At 43.2% G+C, this 27,692-nt stretch overlaps 1 protein-coding gene across 2 annotated transcripts; it reads right to left on the reverse strand.

Annotated features, from left to right (window-relative positions):
• Positions 1-473: 473 nt before the first annotated feature.
• Positions 474-27,692, reverse strand: zgc:152863 (uncharacterized protein LOC562658 homolog). Of its 2 annotated transcripts, none has more exons than XM_039768246.1 (5): positions 27,328-27,692; positions 10,224-10,362; positions 7,511-7,705; positions 6,496-6,637; positions 474-3,201 (listed from the first exon to the last, which is right to left on the reverse strand). In XM_039768246.1, exons 2-5 carry the CDS (start codon positions 10,339-10,341, stop codon positions 2,925-2,927), a joined length of 732 nt encoding a protein of 243 aa, XP_039624180.1. In that variant the 5' UTR covers positions 10,342-10,362; positions 27,328-27,692; the 3' UTR covers positions 474-2,924. The 2 variants fall into 2 exon arrangements, with proteins under 2 accessions (XP_039624180.1, XP_039624182.1); XM_039768248.1 differs by lacking the exon at positions 27,328-27,692 and adding an exon at positions 19,802-20,133.

The raw sequence follows: 27,692 nt of genomic DNA on the forward strand, positions 1-27,692 counted from the left end.
GACTATGACTTGTCGGACTCCAATTTTGATACAAGTGATCGGAAACGAATGCGAGGTTCCAGCTTCAGCTGACTGGTCCCCAGCTAATCATGCTGCTGAACAGGTTGATGAAGTTCACCGGGAGGACTGCCATTTAACAATGATAAGAGGTAGAAACCAGATTGCAATGCACTGTGACCATGACCGCTGTTGCCTCAGCCACGCGAAGACAGTCTGGCACCCTTGGCAAACTGGCAGCCGCAGCATGCAACAACAGACGTTTTATGTTGATTTCTGTGTGAAACCATTGCTTTTCAGGAACTGTACTTTTTGGAAAAAATATTCAGCCCTCAAAGAGTTAAAAACCAAGAAAACAGCTGTTTAAGACTAAAATAAGCAATAAGGGTTCAAAATCTTAACGAACGAGACAACTAAAATGAAGCAGAAGTGTTACTTGAGCAATAAGGGCTTCTTATTAAGCAAATGGGTTGGAGCAAAAACCTGCAGCCACTGCGGCCCTCCAGGACTGTGATTGAGGACCCCTGTTTTAAACCTTTACTTAATTACTGCCCACTTTTGCTAATTAACTTTGCCTTTTCATTTTAAACAACTTGCGATTTAAGACTCCAGACTTCTTAATTGTTTCTTTTTTACTTAATTAGCAACCAAACAATAATGAGATCTAAAAAACGGCCAGTGCATGACCAGCTAACCAGTGTCCATTATACAATATCTGAAAATAAAAGGTGAAGGTGTCAGTAATGTTGATCTGCTCGGGTCCACAAAACATTGAGAAAAAAGAAAATCAATCATTTTGGACGTATCTGCTGTGGAAGAATGACAGCACCAACAAGTCATAGAATTAAATAATTAAATAATAACAACAAGTTAAGAAACTGGTTGGAGTTTGAGACCCTAAATTAGCTGGTCATCTGTTTCACATCTCATTTGGTTTGGTTGCCATTTAAGGAAGAAAAAAAGCAATTCAGAGGAGTGAGTCTTAAGAAAGAGGGCTATTACAATGAAGTCAATTGACAGCAGAAATTGGTTACGGATAAAGAAAAAAAATGTGGCAGAAGGGAAAACCTGCAGCCGCCACAGCCTTCCAGGATCAGAGTTGGACACTCCAGGGATAAGTGATTAGCAACAGTTTTTATTTTTATCCTCTGTAAGAGGCTTACTTGATTAGTTAATAAAAAATTGAATCGATTAACTCATGGATTAGCAATCGAATCAAACAAGAATTGAAATAATGAATTAACCTCAATTAATAAACTGATCATCCTGAAAGATTGATTACATAATTGGGGTGAATTGATTAGCTTTTAACTTCAAAGGAATGTATTCAAGGTGTATTTGACTACAGTTGACTAATCTGATGTCCCCTATGATAGCCAGTCATGTAATCTGACGTGCTCTGGGAATCGGCAAACTCCACCGCGTCTGGACTCCACATGGTGACAGCAATAGTCGGAGATGAGCAGCGTACGCTGAAATTCTCACTTGCGTGGTTGTTTTGTGAAAGGCACTTGAGCCAGAATTGAGATCACCAACAATCACCTGGGCACCCGATAAGACGGTAGTCATTCAATTCATTTTTGGGCTTAATTGACTGAGTAATTAATTAGCTTGTTTGCTAGATTGATTGATTTATTGCTATTTGCATAAACGGTGAGGAATTTCTGTTCTTTCTGTCTTGATTCCAATACTTCCACAGCCACCAGAACCAGAAAGTGACGTGCATTAGTCAGAACTTTACAGGCCACAAATGATCTTCTGGGTTTCCCACAAGTCACCGATACCAATTTAAATTGTAGTTCTTTTTTAAAACCTCAAAGCCAGCTGGCACTGGCCATCTCTAAATATACATTCATTGCACTCATATATGATCAAATGTACAGTATATATGTTTAGCCATGACCTAAATTGCACTACAGTAGCTCCAATCTAAATAAAGTGCTTTTCCTCCAAAGTCATAAACCCCCTCCATACTTAAGTGGTTTCTGTGCCATGTAGTTTCAAGCCACAGCAGAATAAACAACAGAGTGAACAGCATGAACTCCTGCATTCACAATGCATCGTATAGCGCCTTTCATACTGCTGCATCATGTCAGAAATAAAGCGGTAGCAAACTTTGGATTCTAAAGTTTCCTAGGCCGCAAATTTATTGTGATGAGGCAGTATGTTGGAAAGGGCAGGGTCTAAAGTCACAAGTGCTGGTGTTCACCTTCCAGAGTGTTCTACCAGAGCTGAGTATTCTCAACAACTTACCGCACTCTCCTGGTTAAGAGTGTGGACATTTACTGGTGACACAAGCTGTTGGTCATTCTTTCCAACCTCACATAGTCTGCTCCTTATTTATGTTTTTTTGGCAGAAAGTGACCAGGTGCCTGGTCTTCTTCCATTAAAGCAAGTCCTTTGCCTTTGGTTTCTTGTTTGACAAAAAAAGAATTTTTAAGATCTTCCCTAAAGCCAAGTGCATTTGGTTTAGTAAATGCAAAGATGTTCCAATCTGTCTGTTAGAGCCCATGTCTCAGTAACTCATTTCAGATGCCTGCATCTTTAATGTGAAGAAGTTCTCGTTGGTTTCCATCTCAAATGCACGTGTTCTTAACATCTGCTAGGAATCCATGGGTTCGTGACACATTCTCTTGCTGAATCAGGATTTTCAGAGCTCAGTGACCTGGATTGTCTTTTAAAAATTAGATGCGTTCAGATCCCTTATTTACTCCTTATTGTTTTACTTTTGATTAGTTTTCCTTCACTCCAATAGCCAGATAACAAGCAAATCCAGAACTTTTCCAGATCCCTTCCTGACACTAAAAATGTGATCTTTAAGGTCCACAGTGTTTAAACTCCATGCAATTCTTTCCAAAAGCAAATTTCATAAAGATGGTGGTGTTCCAAAGTCCACAAGCAGGCAGGTGTCTCAGTCCTGCAGCCTTCTAGGTGTCCTTCTCATTGGCAGCAGAAATTGGGATGCTGCTGCCTTGCTCGTGAATGGGGTGCGGCGCGATGGCTTCATAAGGAGGAGGAGGAGGCAAATCAAGGCTCTGATTGGATGGTGGGCCCAATGCAGTCGATTCCAGAAGATTTCTCTGTAGGTGGTGGGTGGGGTTTGAGCAGGCTGAACCCGCCCCCTCTCCAAAGACGGCAACTTCATAGCTGGGCAGCAAGACTGGAGAGCCATTAAACATGAGGCTCTGCTGGTCTGAAAATCTCCTGTACAGGGAGAAAGTGAAGAAGAAGAAGAAAACAAGTGAGCAGAGATGTGCAAAACATGACTGTCAGGTATTAAAGAAATATGTTGGACAATCAAAATGTTTTGAGCCTAAGCCTGGAAGACATATTCTAGGGGGCTGATGATGTCAGTAGCCATTAGTAATGAACTAGATGGACCATGTTCAGGTAGTGTTGTTGCATTATCTGTTTTTTCTGGAGTTTGTGTTATGTATTTGTGGTTTAAGGATTTGATCATAGATCAGACATGGATTAGGATTAGATTCCATTTTTTGCAGTGTTGGAGTTGTGTGCTGAATTGGAGCCTCCATTACACAGACCATCAGACAGAAATTACACAATCCCTGCTCTGTTAAAAGTTTAGAACAACTGGGTATAGAAAATAGAGGGATGGATGGATATCAGAATGTGACTGACGCATCATTGAAATACACAACGAAATGATATTGTCCTGTCACCTAAATCACTAAAATTCTCACTGTAACTCTAAGTCAATTTCCACAGTAAGTCGTGTTTTATATATCCCAACTTTTGTGTAAGAAATCACTTATGCATGTTTCCAAGCATAAGCACGTTTTATGCAGGAGGCCTCAGAGGTTCACTGTTATCCTCTCCTTTCAAATGAAAATTTTAATATACAATAAGTCTTCGCGGGCGGCACGGTGGCGCAGTGGTAGCGCTGCTGCCTCGCAGTTAGGAGACCCGGGTTCACTTCCCGGGTCCTCCCTGCGTGGAGTTTGCATGTTCTCCCCGTGTCTCCGTGGGTTTCCTCTGGGCGCTCCGGTTTCCTCCCACAATCCAAAGACATGCAGGTTAGGTGTGTGCTTGGTGTGTGGGTGTGTTTGTGTGTGTCCTGCGGCGGGTTGGCGCCCTGCCCAGGATTGGTTCCTGTGTTGGCTGGGATTGACTCCGGCGGACCCCCGTGACCCTGTGTTCGGATTCAGCGGGTTAGAAAATGGATGGATGGATAAGTCTTCGCTATACATGGATTCCATTCCCCCAGATTTAATGATCTGCTGTTATAAAAGTGTAACCCATTTTGTGATACTTGCAGTCTACTCTGGACTATTTGTGCTCGTGCCTAGGTTAGCGATGCGATGTGCATCAAGCTGAAAGGATTAACGTATATCTAAATAGTGCTGAGAGACGTGGGTAAGCCGTTGAACCTCATTCATGATTATTTTTATTTGATTTGATATACGTTGTTAGTCCCTGAGGAGGAAATTGTCATTTTGCATGACCTTTGGGGTCAGAGCACAATATCAACCATTGTACAGTGCCCCTGGAGCAAAGGCTTCAATCAAGGGCACAACGGAGTAGGATCCCTTCTGGATTTGAACCACAGATCCTTAGCCTCACAACCATCACTCCATGCATGCATGTAATTGTTCCCCACAAACAAGTAAGTGCAGGGCATAAGTTCACACTGATCTAGTCCCTGCCCTTTGTACAGACCAGCCATTACTGCCACCTACTAGATAGTTCAGTGAGGTCCTCAGATAAGCCCTGCCTTGGTCGCTTGCAGTGAAACTTGACTTGACAAGCCTGAATCCCGTATGACCCCCCAACCCCAGCTCCTCATGCCCAACCCCATGAGTCCTGTCTCCTCGTTGTTTGCAAGCCTTAACAGCCACAAAGTGTTCCTTCCATCCCTCCATTTTTGCCCACTGGCTGTTTCAGCAACACGGTTTAAGGATTTCATTCGTGCAGCTTCTATTATGTTGACAAGTCTCTTCGTTCAGATAATATTCCATGTGTTTTCAGTGTTTTATGCCTTTTATCAGATAAATATAATCAATTTCAAAATTGCCAGTGAAACATAGAGCTAAAGTGTTTGCCGAATGCTGTTAAGCGCAAACACGTTGTGATGAGCCTAGCTGATTTACAATACACAAAATTATGTGTTCATAGTAATACGTAACAAAAGCGTATTGTGAATAGGGTCTGCCAGAACCTAACCCCTTTCTTCTCATAGGATCAATGCTCCAGATACCACGGTTTCCGTTTCCATGGTGTTTTTCAGGAAATGTAATTCCCATGGATAATAAGAATTGACTATATTTTGAGATTTCTAAACATTAATAGTCCTGTTTGGGGCCTGTGCAGACTGAAGCCTGCCTTTTAAATTTGGGCCAGGACTTCAGAGGGTAGGCCTGCTTTTGTGTTCCACACCATGTTTGCAAAGTATTGGTCTCATTAAGGAAATGTCAAGGTCTACACCTTTTTCACTAAGTTTTGTGGAAAACTTCATAGAAATAAATTATTTCTGGATTCTGATCATGGATTGGCTAGCATGGGTTTATTTTGGTTTAGTTGTTTTTTGCCTTTGCCCTTTTATGAATCTTTTGATAAACAGATATTAAATATTGATTTTCATTTGACCAGAAGTTTCTCTGCTTTTGATAGTATTGACTTTAAAAGCTGTTGCTCCATTTTTGGGGCCTTGCAGGCCCAAAGCCTGTCTCTTGAGTTGGAGCTAGGCTGCCAAAGGTGGTGAATCTTGGTAGTTTGGTACACACGTGTGCGATCTAATAGCAAGTTGGGCTTTCAGTTTTTGAGGCATAATTTGTTTTTAAGCTTTTCTATGACAGGATCACAACATCCCTAGACCTGATCCCTGAGTCCGAAAGACCACCAGGCATGTGTCATGAGGAAGATGAAGACGTAAAGTAAGTTATGGAACAGTGGCTGCACAAGCAAGAGAGGCTTAGAAAAGTCACGATTTGACCTGTGATTGCTATATGGATTTGCAGCATAAACAATGAAGAGAAAAGAACAATAACTGCTGGGACAAGAATGCTGAGGTGGATGTGTAATATAAGCCTGAGAGAAAAGTTAAGACATTAGAAACAAAGCAAGAGTAGCATAAGGTCAGCGAGCATAGACTGAGCTAGCTCAGATATTATGGAGAACAGATGAAAAATGTATGTCAAAGAAGATGCTGAAATTATTGGGAGAGGATCATGAAGACCACAAAGGAGGAGATGGCAGAATCAGATTGATGACAACTTAAACGTATTGAGACTGCAAGAGGAGCCTCTGGCAAAGAAGAATCTATGTGGCTGACCAAAAAGACAATAACAGGCTGAAGGAAATAGAAAAGCTTTGTGAAAGTTCTAACAAGTACAGAAGGGTGTGGAAGGAGATTATGTTGAAACGCAGATCTCATTTGGAGTTTCTCTCAATGGGTCAGACTTGGTCATTTTTGATGCAGGAATTAATTAAAGACTCAGTCTCTGTGCAGCTTTAAAGTCACGTCAAAGTATGGCCTCCTACCTTTCACAGCGGCAGGCTCGGATTTTTGGCTTCACCAGCATGCAGGCGGTGGTCGTCAACAGGAACACTGAAACGGCTACAGCAGTTGTAGCCACAGTGGGGAGGTGGTTGCTTTCCGAGTTCTTATCTTCATAGTTGGGGTCTACAAAAAGAAAGCATGACCACATTAAAGCAAAAAAACAAACAGAGACCAGATGACAAACCTGATGGTTGCCGGAAATATGAGCCCAGCAGCCATTGGTGACACTGCTCAGAAATGTGCGCCCGGCTGTGTGGACAGCATGTGGATGCAGCTTAGGTGAAAGTCTGCCTTTGTATCGCTGGAGTGGAGCAGCTGTTTTTTTTCTTTTTTTTTTTGCATGCGCTGGCAAGTTTGAAGGAGATTTCTGCACACAGGTAGAGGAAGTGGTGATTGGGGTGGCTTAGAGTAATAAAAAAAAATCCCTTGAACACTTCCTGTTTTTACTGCACATTTCCGAATTTGCCAATTGCTCAAGCAAGAAAGAGGAACGTAGTTATAGGTGCTACCATGGTAAGGCCAGTTAAGCCAATACTCTGGAACTCTGAACAGAGGTACAGTACATGGTAGCCTGAAACCTTGAAGTGAAATGGAGCTGCTGGGCCTGGTAAAGGTATGGTGGCCCTTTGGGACACTGAGCTGTCCTTACTTAGATGTTCATTTCCTGTGTTCTTCCATCCTCTATCCAGTTTCAGGCTGATTCACTGGGAATTGGGTGGCACTGCCAGTAGCAATGCTGGAGCCTTCCAAGGTACCCACACGGAAACAAAACTTTGAGCAAAGAGGGAAAATGAAACCTGCCATGTGCACACAGGTAGAACAAACAAGTCCAATATCTGATGCCAATTCAGATCAGGGACACATGCACCACTATATGGTGCCCTCTGCCACTGAGGCATCCCTGATACCTTATGTGTGTGTCTAGAATGTTATACATGGCTGCTCACCACATCCCCGTTCCTAAACTCTATTGAGTCTCACCCAAGTCATAGTCACCTGGATTGCAAGTGCCCGGAGTCGATGGCATCCACCTTCCATTTTTACACAATGCTGATTTGTTGCCCTGGATGGTCCTTCCTGTCTCACAGAAATATTCCACTATTCGTTTGTGGAAAAATCCATTACAGGGAGATGGCACACAGCGAAAGCCCCCATGCTCTGGAACTGGTGGGTGGCTGCATCGCTGAGAAGCTGGAATGATAAAATCAAAAAGTCAAAATAAATAAATACATTTGGAACCACAAAACTTGCAACCTTATGACTATGCAAACAATGAAACAAACACAACCTGGACTGTTCATCATCCATCCATCACAGTAGGCAGCTGGGGCCAACTCTGGTCAGGGTCAGATGGGCGACATTGTTCAGGTTAGTGGTTGGGCCTGTCAGGCATTGTAACACCACCTGCAGCTCTCCTTGTTTTCATGTTACTGCTAAAATTCTCATTGACTCAGCAGCACGTCTGTTTGTATTAATATTTTTTTTTAATTTTTACATGCCTGCTGGTTGGGACAAAGACTAGATCTTCATCACCCAGTAGAACAAAGCAGACCACAAAACCTCTGCCTCTTGGATTTGAAATCAACACTGATTAAAAAAAAAGACTTAGTCATGACCAAGGTAGGCAATAAAGCAACTACCACGGCCCTGGAAGCTGTGAGTGTTCATTGAAACCACAGTGTTCTTCAGGGTCACAAGAGCCAGAGACCACCAGACAGGAGTCAACCCAAGACACATATACACTAGGGAAACTTCTCTATTTGGCTAATTGTGTTCACTAGAACTTCCAGGCTAAGCTACAATATGGTCAAAAGGAGCAGACGACAATCACCGTCCATTTAAGAGGGTGTTAGGAAAGAAAACCTACAGGGTGCGTGGTTCTGTAGTCCACAGACACCCCATGGACCGTGTCTGAGTAGTCTTAGGGTACAATGTGTTTAGAGGCGGAGTACGATCAGCACTTACAATGGAAGTCGATGTCAAGGCACCTTATGCCCTAAGTCTTAGAAAACTTTGGGGCATATCATGGTAGAGGTCGTTAAACTGACACCCCATGGGCAGCAATTGGGCAGATCTAGAGGAATTCCTAAATCCAAAGTCTAATGGCCTCATTCCAAGTGTCCCATGTATTCACCTTGATTGGGTTCACTGACAAAAGCGTGATAGACATATGCACCCCGACAAAACCGCGAGCGACAAATGAGCACCGACAAACCCGCTAACTGGTTTTCGACAAATGCGCGTCGACAAAATCGCGAGAGAGGCCAAGAGAGTGGGACGCCCTTGCTGTAATTCTTCCTACATATGCAGGGCGTGATCTTAAGGACTATCTGCGTACCGTGCTGATGGCATGCCGCATCTCGTAATATTGACTTCTAAAATAAACATTATTATATATGCTTTAAACTAGTAATTCATATTTAATGAAACTTTCATGATTTTGTCTGCGCGATTTTGACGGCGCATTTTAACTGGCGCTATTTTGTCGGCGCGCATATGTCTATCGCGCAAATGTCGGGTCACACCTTAGTCTGAGTAGCCATGGGGCAAACCAGTGACAGAGGTCATGACGTCAGTGTCTCATAGGCCAAGTCTGAGCATTCCTGGGCACAACATAATGGGAGTCATGACACTAACACCTTGTTGACTAAATCCGAGCAGTCCAAAAGCACATCTTGATGGAGATCATGATGCGGAAACCTTTCTGGTCGTGTTTGAACAGTCCTGGGACACATCATGATGGGGGTCATGACATCATGTCTGAGTAGTCTTAGGCACACCAAGACAGATGTCATCAAACCGACAACTTACTGACCAATTCTGAGACACACCATAACAGAGATTATGATGTTAACACCTCATGGGCCAAGTCTGAGAAGTCTTTATCATAACATGACAGACGTCATGCAACTGACACTTACTGGCTATATCTGAGCAGTCCTGCGGCATACCATGATGGAAGTCATAACTCCATCACCTCATCGATCAAGTCTAAGCAGTCATATAGGGATTCATGAATCCAAGGCTTCATAATCTGAGTCCCAGCAGCACTGGTCTACAACTTGATTGGCATGTCATGACACTGACACCTTATTCACCTTAACAGAGTAGTTCTGGGACACATCATAATGGAGATTGAGCAGCACTTGTGTACAACATGATTAGTAGTCATGATTCTGAGACTACATGGGCCAGGTCTGAGTAGTCTTAGGATACAATGTGCCTGGGGGTTATGGCTTTGACACTTCATAGGCCACATTTTAGCAATCTTAGGGTACAACATGATTAGGTGTCATGACCCCTAGACCTCATGACCTAGTTTGAGCATTCTTGGGGTACCATGTGGCTGAGATTCAAGACTCTGAGACCACTTAGGCCAAGTGAGAGTGGCCATAGGGATCAATGTGTCTAAGGGTCATGGCTTTAACACCTCACTAGCTGAGTTTGTGCAGTGTTAGGGGAGGGTGTGATTCAGGGATGTGAATCTGAGACCATTACAGGCTGATTATGAGCAATTCTGGGGTACAACATAACTGCAGCCAAGACTCGAACACAAATAATAACATAAAAAAATTGATGATATGAGACTGTTGAGACTATTTGTTGCTTGTTTGTTTATCTAATAGCTAAGCTGTCCCCATATCTTATCAAGATACTGTAATTCTTAAAGATTGTGATTTGTTTTGCTGGCCTAACCATCATGGATTACCTGCAGAGGTCTGGTTGGAAGGTGCAGCTGTTGTGTTGTTGATTGGCGTGAGCATCAGCAATGCGCTGTAGACGACTGAGTGGAAACAGACCATCACTGGTGTTCTCCTTGTCATCATTTTCACCCCAGCACAGGCGCTCTGTCAAGATACCGGAAACAGCAGAATTACTAAAAATAAGAAGTCAGCACACCTCACAAGAGGTGGAAGAAGTCTGGAGTTTTGCATCTTGTAGGTGAATGTGGGAAAATGTGTCATTTTAAGATTAACACAGAGATATCACAGAGAAGAGTCACCTACACTTTCTCAATATCACACTTGGACAAGACTGAGGAGACTTACGCTGACATGCATGCAACCTTCACAGCTTAAAGTTTCACATGCAAGATGAGTAAAGATGTGAAGAGATCACAGACATTGATGCCAGAACTCTTTCAGTTGAGATCTCACTGACCTTTCTGCTTATAACATTGAGGAGCCGAACGGTGTGTGGTGATGAGCAGCTGCATACCTGAACAGGGCCATTCAGGGTTAACATGTTCTCCCTGTAACTGTGTGCCTCCTTACTCATTACAAAAATAATGATGAACTGGAATGCTCCTCTAGCATTTGGGATTTGCTCTATCCCCTACAACATACAGAAAATGGCTTCTATGTGGAGTTTGCATGTTCTCAGTGTGTTGGTGTCAGTTTCTTTCCAGATATGCATGTTATGTTAATTGTTAACAGTGAACTGTGCAGGTGCATTTGTCTCTGGTTCCTAATCCTGTCATGGGTTAGAACATGAGAACATTCTAGAAGAGAACAAGCCATTCAGCCCAACAAAGCTTGCCAGTCCTATTCACTTAATTCCTCTAAAAAAACATCAAGTCGAGTTTTGAAAGTCCCCAACGTCTTACTGTCTACCACACTACTTGGGAGCTTATTCCATGTCTGTGGTTCTCTGTGTAAAGAAAAACTTCCTAATGTCTGTGCAAAATGTAACCTTAACAAGTTTCTAACTGTGTCCCCGTGTTCTTGATGAACTCAAGCCACTGGACTAATTCCCTTCATAATTTTAAACACTTCAGTCATGCCTCTTCTTAATCTTCTTTTACTGAAAATGAAAAGACTCAGCTCTTTAATCTTTCCTCACAATTCATCCCCTGTAGTCCTGGAATCAACCAGGTTACTCTTCTCTGAACTTTTCCCAAAACTGCTGTTTCTTTTTTGTATCCTGGAGACCAACATTGTACACCGTACTCCAGATGAGGCCTCACCAATGTGTTATAAAGCTTGAGCAGAACCTCCTGTGACTTGTGCTCCACACATCAGGGCGCTATATAACCTGACCTTCTTAATGGCTTCTGAACATTGTCTGGAAGTTGATAGCTTAGAGTGACTCCTAAATCCTTCTCATAAGGTGTACTCTCGATTTTCCGACCGCCCATTGTGTATTCAAACCTAACATTTTTACTTCCTATGTGTAATATTTTACATTTACTGACATTAAACTTCATCTGCCAAAAATCTGCTCAAGCCTGTCTGCTGTCCATGGCCCTCTGTAATGATTTAATGGATGCAAGATTAACTGCCAATCCACCTATCTTGGTATCATCTGCAAACTTAACCAGCTTGTTACTTATATTCCTATCTAAATCATTTATATATATTATAAACAGCAGCAGCTCTAGCACTGACCCCTGCTGGACACCGCTCTTAACATCGGCCAATTCTGATGAGGTTCCTTGCACCATCATCCTTTGCTTTCTGTGTCTGAGCCAAATTCTGCACCCATCTACATCACCCTGAACTCCCACTTCTTTTAGTTTGATGCCCACCCTCTCATGTGGCACCTTAACAAATACTTTCTGAAAGTCCAGATAAATAATATCATAAGCTCCACTTTGATCGTATCCTTTTGTTGCCTCCTCATAGAATTCCAGCATGTTAGTAAAACACGACCTCCCTCTTCTGACTCCATGCTGACTTTTCAGTTATAACTCCTGTCCTTCCCAGGTGTTGCTCAATCGTATCCTTAATAGTTCCTTACATTCATTTTCCTATGATGCACGCTAACCTTACTGGCCTATAGTTGCTTCGATCTGCTCAATCACCCTTTTTATGTAACTGGATAATATTTGCCATTTTCCAGTCCCTTGGAACTTCCCCAGTGCACAGTAACATGCCAGGGTTTATACACACTACCAGTCAAAAGTTTTACAACACATCAGTTTTCCTAGTTTTTCTTCACATTTATTCAGTTGAAATGCAACGAATGACCTAAAATGGTAAAAAGTTAAGCAGTAAACTGACTGAGGTATAAATTTAAAGTTTAGGTTAGCAAAAACTGAAAAAAGGGAAATTTCAGAATATTACAAATGGGAATTCTTCAGGGAAAAACAAACAGGTTACAACCTAATTCTTCTTTCAGCTGCTCCTGTCAGAGGTCACAACTACGGATCATCTTGTTTTCATATCTTTCTGTCCTCTGCATCTTGTTCTGTTACATCCATCACCTGCATGTCCTCTCTCACCACATCCATACACTTTCACTTAGTCCTTCCTCTTTTCCTCTTCCCTGGCAGCTCTATCCTTAGCATTCTTCTCCCAATATACCCAGCATCTCTCCTCTGCACATGTCCAAACCAATGCAATCTCACCTCTCTGACTTTGTCTCCTAACCATCCAACTTGACCTGACCCTCTAATGTCCTCATTTCTAATCCTATCCATCCTCGTCACACCCAATGTAAATCTTAGCATCTTTAACTCTGCTACCTCCAGCTCTGTCTCCTGCTTTCTGGTCAGTGCCACCGTCTCCAACCCATGTGACATAGCTGGTCTCACTACCGTCCTGTAGACCTTCCCTTTCACTCTTGCTGATATCACTAATCACTCCTGACACTCTTCTCCACCTATTCCACCCTGCCTGCACTCTTTTCTTCATCTCTCTTCCACAATACCCATTATTATGTACTGTTGATCCCAAATATTTAATTTCTTTCACCTTCGCCAGCTCTTCTCCCTGCATCCTCATCATTCCTCTGACCTCCCTCTCATTTACACACTTGTATTTTGTCTTGTTCCTACTGACCTTATAATAATTTGTTTTTATATAGCACCTTTCCCATGCTCAAGGCAGACACATGTTCTGCAGCAATTAAAGGAAATGAAGCTTTGCAAGTTGAAGCAAACAGTTTGGACAGGTGTTCCAACTTCTGTCGATTACTTAAACACCTTCAGTCTGTCTTAAAGTGTTTCTACACCTTCTGAAGTACCATATTACACTGTACTAGCCAACCCGCGGTGTACCATACGCCGCATAATCAGGCCGGTTTTTTAATGATTTTTAAGCACAGGGAGAAAATTAACATTTGAAAAATCGGTGATGTAATAAATCAGCAAGAAAAGCAACATTGTAACAATGCACGGAACGAACCAACACACAATCGTCCATGACTAAAAACTGGCAGACCGCCATCGTGCCTTGTCCTGCCAGACGGAGGAATGGGGGTGCACGGCGCGGAGTGCGGAATGGGAGGAGAGGAGAAGGACGTCCACTCGGCTCCCTCCGTCATGCTAGTCTGCTGATTTCTCGTTCAGTATGCACTGCCCGCTCATGTTCCCACCTCCAACTCGTCACTTGAGTCGCCGTCTTTACACAGTCCAGATGTACCTGTGACTGACGTAGACGTTTCATTGCTCTGTGTGGTTTTGGCTGCTTTTCTATATTGAATCCACCAAGACACCCGACCATGGTAGTAGCGAGGTGGGAGGGTGGTGTGCACAAAGGGTTGGCACGCAACCAGTGGGAGCGTATGAGTCGCACTTAGTGGGAATTCCACGGTTTGCAGCCCAAATGGGGTTCAACGGCTTACCCACGCCAGTCTGCGCCGGGTAGACACACGCTCAATCTCATGCATAATTATTTATTGAATGCTAAACACTTCTGGAAAGACACGGTTGTCTAAAACAGGTTGGTGTGAGAATACAACAGTAAGTGAATGAAAAGATGGAACTCTGGAGAGAGCAAAAGACAACACAACAGTGAACCCGCGGCATAACAAACGCCACATAATTATTTATTGATGGTTGAACACTTCTGGAAAGACACAGTTGTCTAAAAAGGGAGGGTTTGAGGATACAACAGAAAGTGAATGAAAAGATGGAACTCTAGACTTTTCATTGCTCTGTGCGGTTTTGGCTGCCTTTCTATATATAATCCACCAAGACACCCGACCACGGTGGTAGCAGCGAGGTGGGACGGGGATGTGAACAAAGTGCAGGAGCATCTAAGAAGACGCATGTTTGTCGTGGATGCGAATTGCTGTATGTAGCGTGTAAAACAGTTTGCTATGGTGCACGCGGTGCGTCGTAACCGAAAACTCGGTTTTTAAAGACTGCTTACTTCATTGTGCTTTAACCTCAGTTGTAAAGGATTGTTTTAAGAGTCCCATGGGATACCCCTCGCAAACCGTTTCACACGCTGCATATGGCGATTCACCTCCGCTAGAAACGTGCCTCTATGAACAGTCAATGTAGCTCGGAGGTACATGACATTAACCTGACCTGCACTGCATGAGGCCTCTACGACAGACGAATATAAATGACGCCATTTTTTCTGTGTCGTCGCGTCCGAGTTGGTGGGCGTGGCCCTGTGAGTCGTCGTCGTATCCAATGGCCTTGGAATTGGTGGGTGTGGCTCCTTCCTGCGTGCGCCATAGGTGTCTCACTTGTCGGCGGCTCAGTGAATCCACGCCCCTTCCGGCGTGCTTTCCATGGTTGTCTTGCCTTAATGAATTATATATATAGATAATGGCAAGAAAATGGCAATTAACAAATGAGACAGAGCCATATAGCCCTTAGAAGTGTAGGCCTTTCATTTACAGAAACTGCAAAAAAACCAAAGTGGCAGTGCATCCAGTTGTGTCCTACACAATCCAAAGGCAACTGGAAACTGGAAGAAACTCTGATAGGAAAGATCTGACTGACCCAACATCACAACCCAATCAGAAGATACGTTTCTGAGGGTCACCAGTTGGTGTCACACACTGAGGAGCCATCTTTTCACCAAGTCGACGGCGTACAAACACCCTTCGTGATGAACCAAAGATTTCAAATTTGATTCATCTGTCCACCAGACTTTCTTCCAGTCTGCAGGAGTCCACAGCTGGCATTTCAAGGCCCTGTTTTGTCCTTTGAGGAATGTCTTTCTTCCTGCCACTCGCCCTGTCAAACCTGCAGCACAGTCTCCTCTTCACAGTAGACACTAACACTTGCTTTTGTCAACCTGCACTGTTAAGCTGCGCTTGAAGCTCTTGTGCTGCAAGGCACCAATCACGCCTGTGACCCTCAGAAACTTGTCGTCTGATTGGGTCGCAGCTTTACAGTTTCTTTTTTAACCCACCGTGGAATTTTATTAAAAATTTCCTACTAATTCCAAATATAAGTGTATATATCTGTCCTGCATTACGTGTAAACCTGCTCCATTGCTCCTCGACTGTCTCCACACTTAAAAGCTTATCCCAGTTTATCCCCCCTCAGACTTTGCCCAACCAAAGTCAAACTTAACAGTTTTAGTCTTTGTGTCCGCACTCTTCCAAAATAGTGAGAACTGTATGGACATGTTTTTTTTTTTTCTTGGGTGGACGGAGTTCTCTTTCAGTTGTTCTTCTGTTGGAACTGAAGAGCAGGCCGTGTGTCTAAAGCCAGCGTCACGCTACACAACGTCAAGTGGGTGCAGATGTCAAACTGATCTTGTTTGCCGAGGATGTGAATAGAATGGAAAGATGGAGTTTGTACAGCATGTCCTGTGCCTTTATTCGTAAGTCGCTATTCTGCACAATTTTAATTTTTTAACTTCCCTGATGTATTGTGGATACTGTCTTTATTTAAGGAGTTTTCCTTTGCTTTGTTTCGTATGTTAATTACATTCCATCCATTGTATCCTCTGCTAATTTTAACTTGTGCAATGTTTTTTCATTATATATTTCCAGTATTTTCCAATCCTGTGATTTGTTAGGGAACCCAATTATTGATTGTATGTTAACGCAGCTAAAGGTGAAAATAAAATAATGTGATGAGCTGGAGATCACTCTACTCCAGGATTTGAGACATTATAGAAGTATGATTTTCATATTTGCTGTTCTCTCTATTATGGCTGTTAGTGCATTTGTAGGTCTTGAAAACATTTGTAGCAGCAATGCATGCGTCTAGTAAAAAAGTCATTTGTGGCATTTGCTTATCATCACTTGGGTCATTTCCTTTCCTTGGAGGGCTTTGGTTTCTTGAGTTAATTCTAAAATTACTGCAATATTTAATAATGTAACTAACACATCTTGTATGTATGGCATCCGGTTTGTTACTTTCAAGCCTTGCATGGCACATCATGTAATGTTAGCCTGTGCCATTCCTGTTATTACAAGTCCATCTGATATGCTGATTTTTACGTATTTTAATATGAACACCAGTTATTTCAAATGACAGAATTTCAGTGGTCAGTGAACAGACTGGACTTGAACCTTCAGCAGAAAAATGTGACAAGCAAATTTGACACCCTTAGTCTGTGATACTCACAGAGAAAACGTTTAAATCGTTGGTGACAAATGCCGTTTTTAAAAGGCCCTTTACCACTAACACCTCCAAACATAAACTTCTAACCATTTTTTCCCCCGGTTTTTCTATTTTTAATTCTGTTGTTATGTGTTTTTCTTTTTCATTTCTGTCTGTTAAGGCACAAAAAAAACCAGACAAGACGTTCTGTTGGTAGCCTTTCTTTTAACACCCACTCTCTTAAAAATAATGGTTCTTTAATGGCATGTTATTGCTCTTTATGGGGTTGTGTGTTTCCTCACAGAACTATTGCTTGACAAAGCACCACTTCATTCTGTGGAAGGTTCTCCGCATGTGAAGTTGGCTCTTTGTACTTTGAAAAACTTCCTAATATGCAGAAAAAATGAAATGTTGAATACATGATAGGCGGACACTAAGAAAACCTGGACTTGGCCTGAGTTATTATAGGCGGACATTTTCAGATCATTAGCCATTGGTATTTCACACAGCTGTTACCATCTGCTCACAGCTATTTACTGTATGGAGCCTCGAAAAGGTTTTTTCCAGAACCGTCATGTGGATGAGTCCTTCGGCAAACAAAAATGGTTCCCATGTGGCATTGCTCTGAAGAACCACGCTGTAGACTTGATGGACTGGCACTGTTTCCTGTCCTACATCACATACTGCTGGAATAGGCGACGCTGAACTGGACTTAGCTGGTTTTATACTATTCTAATGTCAGTATTGCAAGTTCTCTCTATGTTGGTGTGAATTTTCCTCCTGGTACTTTGGTTTTCTTCCCTCATCCCCAAAGACCTGTGTTTTGATTCATAAGCTCCAGTGTGAGTGAACTGGAGTTGAAGAATATTACAGCACCTACATTTTGATGGTGTCCAAAATGTGCAAAGAACGTGGACCATTAACAACTAGCCACACCGGCTTTAGATGGGCATCTCTGGAGGATTCTTGTTTGGCCCAGCATAGGTCTGTAAGTGTACCCTCTGTTTCAGGTGGGCATCCCTTCCAAAGTTGGTGGCAGCCAGCCTCGTGCTCTGTTGATAATAATTTGTGTCTCCCCTGTATTTTTTGATGGGTTGAGGTAATGGATGGACTACAGATACTGATGTAGACTTGGCAAACTTGAAATTAGAGAGGAGCACAACAAAGTCTTTGTGCCTGTAGCATTGTGGTGTGGTGTAGTGGTGAAGGCTTTGGACTTCAACCCTAAGGTTGTGGATTCAAATCCCATTTCTGACATGGTCTGACCCTTGACCTACCTGTGCTCCAAATGGAAACCCAAAAAGAAATTGTATTCATAAGTGTAAATCACCTTGGATAAAGGTGTCAGTCAAACAAGTAAATATTATTACCTGGGGCTTTAGTCATTGACATAACAAAAGAAATTTAAATCACAATTATGTGAAAATTATCACTTCGTTGGCTCCCTGTAGAAGTGCATCTATCTATCTATCTATCTATTACATAGAGCATATCTATCTATCTATCTATCTAATCAATCACAGCTTTGTTAGAGATGGCTCTAGACATCTGGTTTTGTAGAGCTGGTTAGATTTCATCTACAGGAATTAATTTTTGTGATGCCGATTAGAGGTTTCTATCAAGCCATCTATGCCTGTCTTGTCACGTCTGGACTACTGCAACTGTCTGCTGGCAGGAGTACCAGGATATGCCACCACGCAACTATGAATAATCCAAAATGCTTTGGCACATCTTTTGTTCAAGCAGCCAAAAAGAGTGTGTGTCATTCCTCTCTTCAGTTTACTGCCTTGTCTCCTTGTGTGGCAGCACATATTAAGTTCACGTCCTTGATGCTTGCCTTCAGAGTAGTCAACAGGTCAGCATCTATAAATATGGAGACACTCATGAGGTCCTGCACTCCTTCTCGACCACTCATGCCTGCTGATGCCACCTCTACGTGGTATCAAATCTCAGTTCAGGCTCTTCATGTGTAGCTCCCTGATGGAGGAATGAGCTGTCCACCTCCATTTGACATTGTGATTCCCTCAATGTGTTTAAGAGGTCTCTGAAGAGTCTCTCCACTGGTGAATTTCTGTCTGATATTAGCTGTTAGGTTTTATTATCAAGGAAGTGTAACTCACGTGTATTTTGTTCCTGAGCTTCTCACTTGTGGTAATCAATTTTCTAAACAGTGCCCCAGACTGATGTTTACTCGATTATGTTGACCTCCTTTGTAAGTCGCTTTAGATAAAAATGTCTACTAAGCAAATGTAACCAATCTTTTCTCTAATACTCGGTTTTAACCACTTCAGGCATGAAACTCATCAGCCGTCCTTTTGAAGCAATTTTTGAATTTCAGTCCCCCCGTGAGCGTCGTCCCCCGTTAGCTCATTCATAAATTGTCAAACCTGCTTATTCCCGGAGCCCTAGGCACAGTGGACAGACGTCGCCTCTCATTGACAATATCGGGTAGTCGACGACAAGCTGGCTTGATCCCCTCGGTGGCCGGTGCGCGCACCCCATGGTTTATATACCGCGGACTTTTACTTTCATTAATGGCGCCCCTCAGAGTTGGCAGCCACCTCTGTCACCTAATGGGTTGACCCTACTCTGTGCCCGCCAGTATGTTAAATAAAAATCAAAAAGAAACCCTGACACGTTTCTATCCAGCCTTGCTTTCTTCGACCGCCAATGGGTGAACTGCACTCAGACAGCATGCGAACCACCGCGCCACCGTGCAGCGCTTCCGGACTTTATTGCCATTTACAGTAACGTCTAACCCTCCAGCCCACCCACCACCAACACCGTCCGCGGGGTTACCCGGACAAGATAAGACGTCAGGAACTGATCGTGGGTGCCTCTTAAACACAAACTGGCAGCGGATTGTTTTGTCTGCCCACACGCCTACCAGCTCTGACATTCTGAACGGTCTGAGATGTGGGAGGCGACTGAATCGAAACACGTCACGCAGTTTTCAAAAGAATACAATTTGGTGGGATGTCTTCCCACCGCTGAAGTACAAATCAGCAAGACGCCCAGAAATGCATGCCATGTTTCGTTATCAAAACCTGCTTGATCCAGATGAGGGGCGCGGGGGCTGGTGAGGAGGTAGAGAGACTTTCCTGCCACCTTGGAGGGACGCCCTTTCTCACAGACAGGATTTTGTTAAACGCGTTGCCATGCTGATGTTACTCGATATAACTGCAACATTTCATGATACGCCATACCGCCGTACTGCTCAGAAGAGTGTGCATGTCTCTGCGGTGTTCGATCGACATTGCGGCGCCACTTTCTTTGGATTTTTCCGAAGTCCATCGATCCGCTGTCGGCTGCTCCTCTCCTTTGCACTTTTCGCATATCCGAGCTTGCTAATGCAAAAGCGGAGCTTCAATAAAAGCTCGGCGCGGTTCAATCGTACATTCCCGCAGTAACAATCCTGAAGGGCGCACGTGAAGGTGGAGCCCAAGCGCCTGTCGTTCGCACCACAGAACCCACGCACTCCTATTCACAGCAGCCCAGTTTAGCTACGCCATGCTAGCCGATCCAGAAAGCCATGAGGAAAATCATGCCATGAATGGGGTGTGGAGTGCAAAGTGAGTCGTGAGCCCAGGGCTGAGCAGCTGTGAAGCACTGCGCCACTCTGCCACTCACGCATTCACGATGCCAAAGAACACTCACTGATTCAATTCTTTTGACCACTTTATTAGTACTGCTTAGGGACTCCTTTTGCTCTCTAAACAAACTCAATACTTTATGGCATGGATTCCACAGGATCCTTTGAGACTCTCGTCCATGCTGACACGATTGCATCACGCAAGTTCAGCAGATTTGTCAGCAGCACTCTGGCTGAAGGGGCTGACCGCCCCGAAGGGCACTTTTGAATAAACGTTAGCACGGGACTGTTTAGACTTTTTTGACCATTTTGTTTGATAGGGATTTGGGAAGCGAATGTGTGTTGTCTGTTACAAATGTTTAAAACTGTTACAAATACATACGTTGCAAACACGAATCTTGACCAGTGCGCCGACTTACTCCGACCGAAGACGCTCACCATCGACTTACGGTATTCCGGCAGAAAGGGACGAGGCCTTCAATCTCATTATTAACAGTTTATTCTTCTCTCAATCTCAAGATGAAGCAAACAAACGAGAGCTTTGCTGCTTTTAGAAAAAAGAAAAAGGCGAGGGAAGAGATATTAAAAGAGAATGGAGGGGCATTATTCAAATACCTCAATGGTAATTAATACTTAGAAATCTAGTTCATATTTTCGTCGTTTTCATTTTTGCATGATATGTCAGTCAGGCAGTCATTATCCAACCTGCTATGTCCTAACACAGGGTCAAGGGGGTCTGCCGGAGCCAATCCCAGCCAACACAGGGCGCAAGGCAGGAAGGTGCCAGCCCACCGCAGTGTATGAAATGTATTATTTTGTAAGGGGGGGTAGAAAAAAAAACTGCACTGGATTCACATCCTGCGAATCTCGCGTTCTACCTCATCCAAAAGGTGATCTGTTGGATTCAGATCTGGTGACTGGGAAGGCCCCTGATGAACACTGAACTCGTTGTCACGTTCAGTCAGAGATGACGTTTGCTTTGTGACACGATGTGTGGTCATGCTGGATGGAGCCACTACAAGACAATACATTGTGGCCATAAAGGAATGCACATGGTCAGCAACAATAATCATATACACCATGGCACTCAATCGATGATTGATTGGTACTAATGAGCCCAAAGAGTGCTAAGGGAACATTCCTCACATCATTGCACCCCCAGCATCTGCCCGGACTGTTGGCACAAGGCAGGTTGAGTTAATTGATTCATGCTGTTGGTGCAAAATTCTAACCCTATCATCTGCGTGCTTCAGCAGAAACTGAGATTCATTAAACCGGGTTAACATTTTCCTAGTCTCAGCTGTCCAGGTTTGGTAGGCCTGTGTTCACTGCAGCCTCGGCTTTCTGTGCTTGGCTGGCAGGAGTGGAAGCTGATTTGGTCTTCTATTGTTGTAAACCCATCCAAATCTCAAGGATTCAAGACGTTGGGCGCATTAAGATGCGTTTCCACTCACCATAGCTGTACAAGGTGGTTATCTGAGATACCATAGCCTTCCTGACAGCTCAAACCAGTCATTCTTGTCCATCAACTAGGCCTTTCTGTCCACAAAACTGCCACTCTGCTTATTGGATGTATTTCTGTTTTTTGCACCTTTCTGAGTAAACTCCAGGAGCCTGTTGTGCATGAAAATCCAAGGAGGTCAGCAGTTATAGAAATGTTCATACCAGCCTGTCTGGCTCCAACAATCATGCCACAGCTGAAATCACTGAGGTTTACATTTCCCCCCATTCTAGTGCTTGATGTGAACATGAACTGAGGCGCCTGACCTGCATCTGCAGGACTTTGTGCATTGTGCTGCTGCCACATGATTGGCTAAATAGAACATTTCCTGGATAAGCAGGTGTTGCTAACAGTTAGTTCTGTGACTGTTACATTTTACAGATATGTCTAAACGCGCCTCTTTTAAGTATTATTCCATTTTGCAAGCTCCACTCTCATCAGTCCAGGGTACGTTCAGCTTTGCATGAATGGCACTGCTATTTAGCACAAGCAAGTCCGAGTCCAAAACAAACAGACGGGCTGGCAGAACACAGTGTGAGTGAACTCTTCAGACCGGAGGCTTTGCCAATTTTCATTTACTTTGGAAGAATCCCACAAATCAATCATCTTTTAAAAAAAAAGGGCAGGTCATTAAATCTGCTCAAGAGGCCGCATAAGGGGAAATGGAATTGATTTGGGGATTCGTCTTCATCTGGACTGCCTGAAAAATCATGGAAGGTGAAGGTGAATCAAAATAATGAGGCAGAGATGGAGGAAGACCAAGGATGACACCACGGGGTCTGTCTGGGTGTGCACTGAACATCTTATAGACACAAGTTCTGGGAAGAACCAGATAGGTTCAAGAAAAAGAAATAAAGTTCAACACCATCGAGCACCTCAGCACAGAAGTTAAGGAAGCCGCCGGCCTGACCACAGAGGTCTAAACGAGAAGTGAAAAGCAAGTTCCTGTTTAATGCGCCTGCAGCAGACTCACTGGTCACATCCTGAGCAGCAAGTGGGTGGGTGGCACTTGAATGTCATCATTTGGAAACCTCCGTCCATCAATCCACTGTCCAAACCTGCTTAATCCTGAGCTGAGCTTCAGGGAGGATGGAGGCGATCCCAGCAAGCACAGGGCTCATGGCAGGAACAATCCGTGGACAGGGCGTCAGTCCATCGCAGGGTGAACACACGCACACACACACACACACACACACACTCAGGCCAGTATAGCACCGACAATCACCTAACCTGCTTGTCTTTGGAATGTGGGAGGAAACCGGACAAGACGGACAAACTGCTCTTTCATATGGCGCCTTTCTAAAGTAAACGCCTTGTCAAGCATCTTGATCGCTTCTATTTCTCTTATTCACATACTGTATATGCAGCTCTGGCTGATTTAAGGGGCTCAAGGAGGGTCACAGAGTGAGTCAGTGGTCCTGTCACCTTGTTGATGTAAGTACTGACGTGGTTTATATTTACATTTGTTTGCTCGGCAGATGCTTTTAACTAAGCAACTTACAAATGAGCTCAACATAACCAAGTAAACATCAGTTTGAAGGACTGTTTAGGAATGAGTGCAACAGGACAAGGGGATAAAATTGATAACTGCAAGTGAAGACCCCCAGAACAAAATGTAGGCTTAGTTACACCTAAATGATCATATCAAAGTCATTATCAATCAGAAAGGAAATTCACCAAACAAGAGAGTCTGCAAACAAAACACACTGAGGGAGTCCGAAATTCGAATAGAGGTGGGCAGAGCATTCCACCAGCTAGGAGCTACACATGAAGAGAGTCTGGATTGAGGCTTGATGCCATCACGAGGTGGCATCACCAGCAGACCTGAGTAGGTGAGAAGGAGCACAGGACCTCACAATTACCTCCATATACGCAGGTGCAGACCTGTTGACTACCCTGAAGGCAGAAATCAAGGGTTTTAAATTTACTGGTCTGAACAGAGGAGTGACACATGCCAGTCGTGGAGGGTTGAGCACCAGATGTGCCGCTGCATTGTGAATAATCTACAGTGGCTTTGTGATACATCCTGGTACTCCAGCTGGCAGAGAGCTGCAGAAGTCCAGATGTGACATGAACAGCAGCGATGGCGCGATAAAAACCTGAGGCTGTCAATAATCGGCATCACACAAATGAGTTTCTGTAGATGAAACTAATCAGCCATACAAAATAAGATAACTATAGCCATCTCTAGCAAACTTGTGACAGATAGATAGATAGATAGATAGATAGATAGATAGATAGATAGATAGATAGATAGATAGATAGATAGATAGATATGTTGATAAGGCACTATATAATAGATAGATAGATAGATAGATAGATAAGGCACTATATAATAGATATATATGTTGATAGATAGATAGATAGATAGATAGATAGATAGATAGATGATAGATAGATAGATAGATAAGGCACTATATAATATATAGATAGGAAAGGCACTATATAATAGATAGATAAGGCACTATATAATAGATAGATAGGAAAGGCACTATATAATAGATAGATAAGGCACTATATAAAATAAATTCACAGAAAGATATGAAAGTCAGCAACTAACAAGCAGATTTAGAAAAAGGATGTATGGATGGAGAGATAGTGCTCAGTCTGTCTATCATATAGTGCCTTTCCTTGCTATCTGTCTCTCTAGTACCTTTCAAATCTCCTAATTATATAGTGTATTTCCTATCTATCTCCATTGTATATTGCCTATTCTAATAGAGGGAGATATATAGATAGGAAATGCGCTATATAATTAGAAGGTTTGAAAGACATTATATAGACGGATAAACAAATGTACATAGATTTCATAGATTTTTGCCACTGCTTCACCATTTGCACCCAAATATTGAGAACACAGGAAAGTCAATTTCTCTGATGGACTTTAAGTATTTTAGACATTTGTTTTATCTGTTCAAACCGTATTTCTGTTACAATTAAAAATAAAGGTGCTTAAATAATTGTTTAATGAGTTGTGTGGCTCGTCATTGAACCTTTGCTTGACAACGATCAATTTCATTGCAGGAAGGGTTCCTTGCATATAACATTGGGTCTTTGGGCTTTGAACAGGTATGTGGACAAAACAGAAATCTTAAATGCATAGTAGGCTTTCTAACAGATCAAGAAAACCTGAACGTAGCCTTTGTTATTGTATACAGTGAGAGTCATTTTAAAATCAGGAACCCATTGGTGTTCCACAAATCTGGTCATCTGGTAATGATTTCAGCAGGTAAGACAGAAGCTTTAAGGTAAGTTAGCTCTGCTCACTAACAGCAGTGGACCTTGGGGCTCTTTGGCAATCAGCAATGAGGTCTGGATGATGACTTGTTATCTTCCTCAGTGGGGTTGTTCCAGGACAGGCCATCACATTTTTTTAAACAAATTTGACCACTACATCTCAGATTTTGAGTAATATTTGTGTGCTGGATTATCAAATGTCAAAGTCGCTGGTGTGAATAAAATTTCCCATGCCTTAGTTTGAGTTCTTGTTGCTGAAGATTAAGCTTCTCTAGTTTCTGCCCAGCTCACTAATCATGGTGCCTGAGAGTGCTGGCATGATGCATGTTGATGTGTACACACAAGTGAGAACTTCACTGGACTCTGTAAAAGTGAACATAATAACCAATACACGTTCAAACCTTTTCAGAATCTAAATCTTGAATCTTAAAATATAGATGGTTATGACATATAGCTCTGAAGAACCGCTGTATTTTGTTTCTAACTGGCACCTTTATTTTTAAGGGTGTAAATCACTACGGCGAAGTGCCCAATCAAGAACTGTCGTCCGTGACCACAAAAAAATCTCCACAGTCTCCGGCCTCCTCTTACCACCGCGATTGTGGTCGCGTTGTCCACGTGTTATCGCGGCTTTTCCCACGCGGGCTCTGCTTTCCTTTCACAGTCCCGGATGTTAGATTTATTGGAGCCGCTGGCTCGGCCCGGAGCGGGTGTTCTCTGATGGGCCGGCTTCTCAGCAAGGGCAGTTTCCTGCTTTGATCTCGATGCTGCGTGAATATAAAGCACCTGCTGCTCTCATTTCTTGTGGCTGAGAAGTTAAGAGCGTCACCCGGTAAGCATTCAAAAGACACGCGTGGGGTGTCACGTCACTGTCTCAATCTGACGTTGGCCTTTGTGGTGTGAGCGGCTGCGTCAAGCTAAGTTGTTGTGCAATGGACTACGGGTGTTAAGATACGAGGCAGGAACTGTGCGGTTTTGTGCTAAACTTCTGAGAATCAGGTTGTGTCCAATGTGTCGAAATTGTACGGTTTATTCTCACATTGGTCCATCTACATGCACAACGGTCGTGTACCAGCAGGCCCAGTGTGAGTTTGGATTGCTTAAATTTCAAAAGGGTTTTCCCGGATGTCCACTTTTTGCCCTTACACCCCTTACAAGTTTTTATGCTTTACTTTCGCAAGCCAATGAAATCGCGGATCTTCTCAACATGCCAGTAATGATTCATAAACTCGAAAATCACCATGCCTTATAACAGGACAGTTTGGGCGATATTTTTAATTTGACCTTTTAGCACCTCCATTTTTATATATTTACAGATCTTTATATTTATTTATGGCAGTCCGTCCATTGTTTGAACGTGCAAGTCCGTTGCAAATGCTCGGGGAGTTTGATCTATCGGGGCAGCAGCGGGCGTAAAGCAGAATCTGGCAGGCCATCACAGATATCCAGAAAGCGACTCTGGCTCATCCTGGACCAAATAAACAGTTGCTTCTCTGAAATAAGGAAGGAAACCGCCAGAAATTCCAGGACATACTGGGATGGGAACATATAGCCTAATGACCATCCAAATAATGACAAATTCAGGACCGGGGACCGCAGCCGGGAGGTAGTAATGTTAATCACTACGCCATCACGTCGCCCCTGATATTACAAATACATGTGAACCACGGGGGTAATGAATGTATTCATCGTGATTTGAACCCTTAATAATAAGGCGTTCTAGTTTTAAACAAATATACATACGCATTGAGAGACACTTTAAGGGAAACTGTATGATTCATAAGTCTGGTTTCAGAGGGGCGATCTTTAAATAGTCACTTCTGCAAATGAGTGAAGCTATGTCTTTGTCAATGGATAATAGCTGTTTAAGATATTAATGAAGTAATACATCAGGAATTGTTTAATATATAAACCTTGTAAATAATATGAAATATGAAAACAAAACAGAACCCTTGTCACAGCTACCATAAAAGTACTGAATGACAGGGAAAAGCATTATGCTCTGTCAAGACATTATGTTATCTTTTTCTCCCGGTACCCATAAATCTATCAGAGTAGCTTCAAGCACCAAGATAGGACCAGGCACGCGTTAGAATCATAAGCATCCAAAGACAGCCCACGCGTATACGGAGAACATGTACACTCCACACGGACTTTGGAATCGAACCTAAATCCCAGCTTGAGCATTGCCACACAAATCTGCAACTGGACATCTGAAGTTTAAATGTCCCGCAAGCACTTACCTCACAGTTAAGAGATTCCGGCGCGGAGGAGGACGTAGAATGCGAATCCGAAGACGAACAGAGTTGTGCTGTCTTAGTGTGAAAGCTACTCCTTCTCTTTGTTCGCCCGACCTGCCCGGTCCAGATGAGACCGTTTTTGGTGTTCCGGATTTAAACGAGCAACTGTCAGTTATACTGTAGTGCGCACCTCTAGGCTCCAGATGACCCGCCTCTGTCCGTGACGTCGACCTACGTCACCCTCCCAGGAAGTGAGTCACTTCGAGGAACGCAGTCGCTGATTTTTTTTTTTTTTGTTTCTGATTTGTTTATAACAAGGAGTCATTGAGAAAACTGGAAGACTGTTAGTCCTGTCCAGGTCCTTCATG

The sequence above is a fragment of the Polypterus senegalus genome, chromosome 11, assembly GCF_016835505.1.
Source record: "Polypterus senegalus isolate Bchr_013 chromosome 11, ASM1683550v1, whole genome shotgun sequence".
NCBI classification, from domain to species: domain Eukaryota; kingdom Metazoa; phylum Chordata; class Cladistia; order Polypteriformes; family Polypteridae; genus Polypterus; species Polypterus senegalus.

Excerpts from the sequence above, each read along its gene's own strand:
- zgc:152863 (XM_039768246.1), bottom strand. The coding sequence starts at position 10,341 with ATGATGACAAGGAGAACACCAGTGATGGTCTGTTTCCACTCAGTCGTC. Across the intron at positions 7,706-10,223 it reads TTCCAACCAGACCTCTGCAG|CTTCTCAGCGATGCAGCCAC; the intron begins GTAATCCATGAT and ends TTATCATTCCAG. Across the intron at positions 3,202-6,495 it reads CGAGCCTGCCGCTGTGAAAG|GAGATTTTCAGACCAGCAGA; the intron begins GTAGGAGGCCAT and ends CTCCCTGTACAG.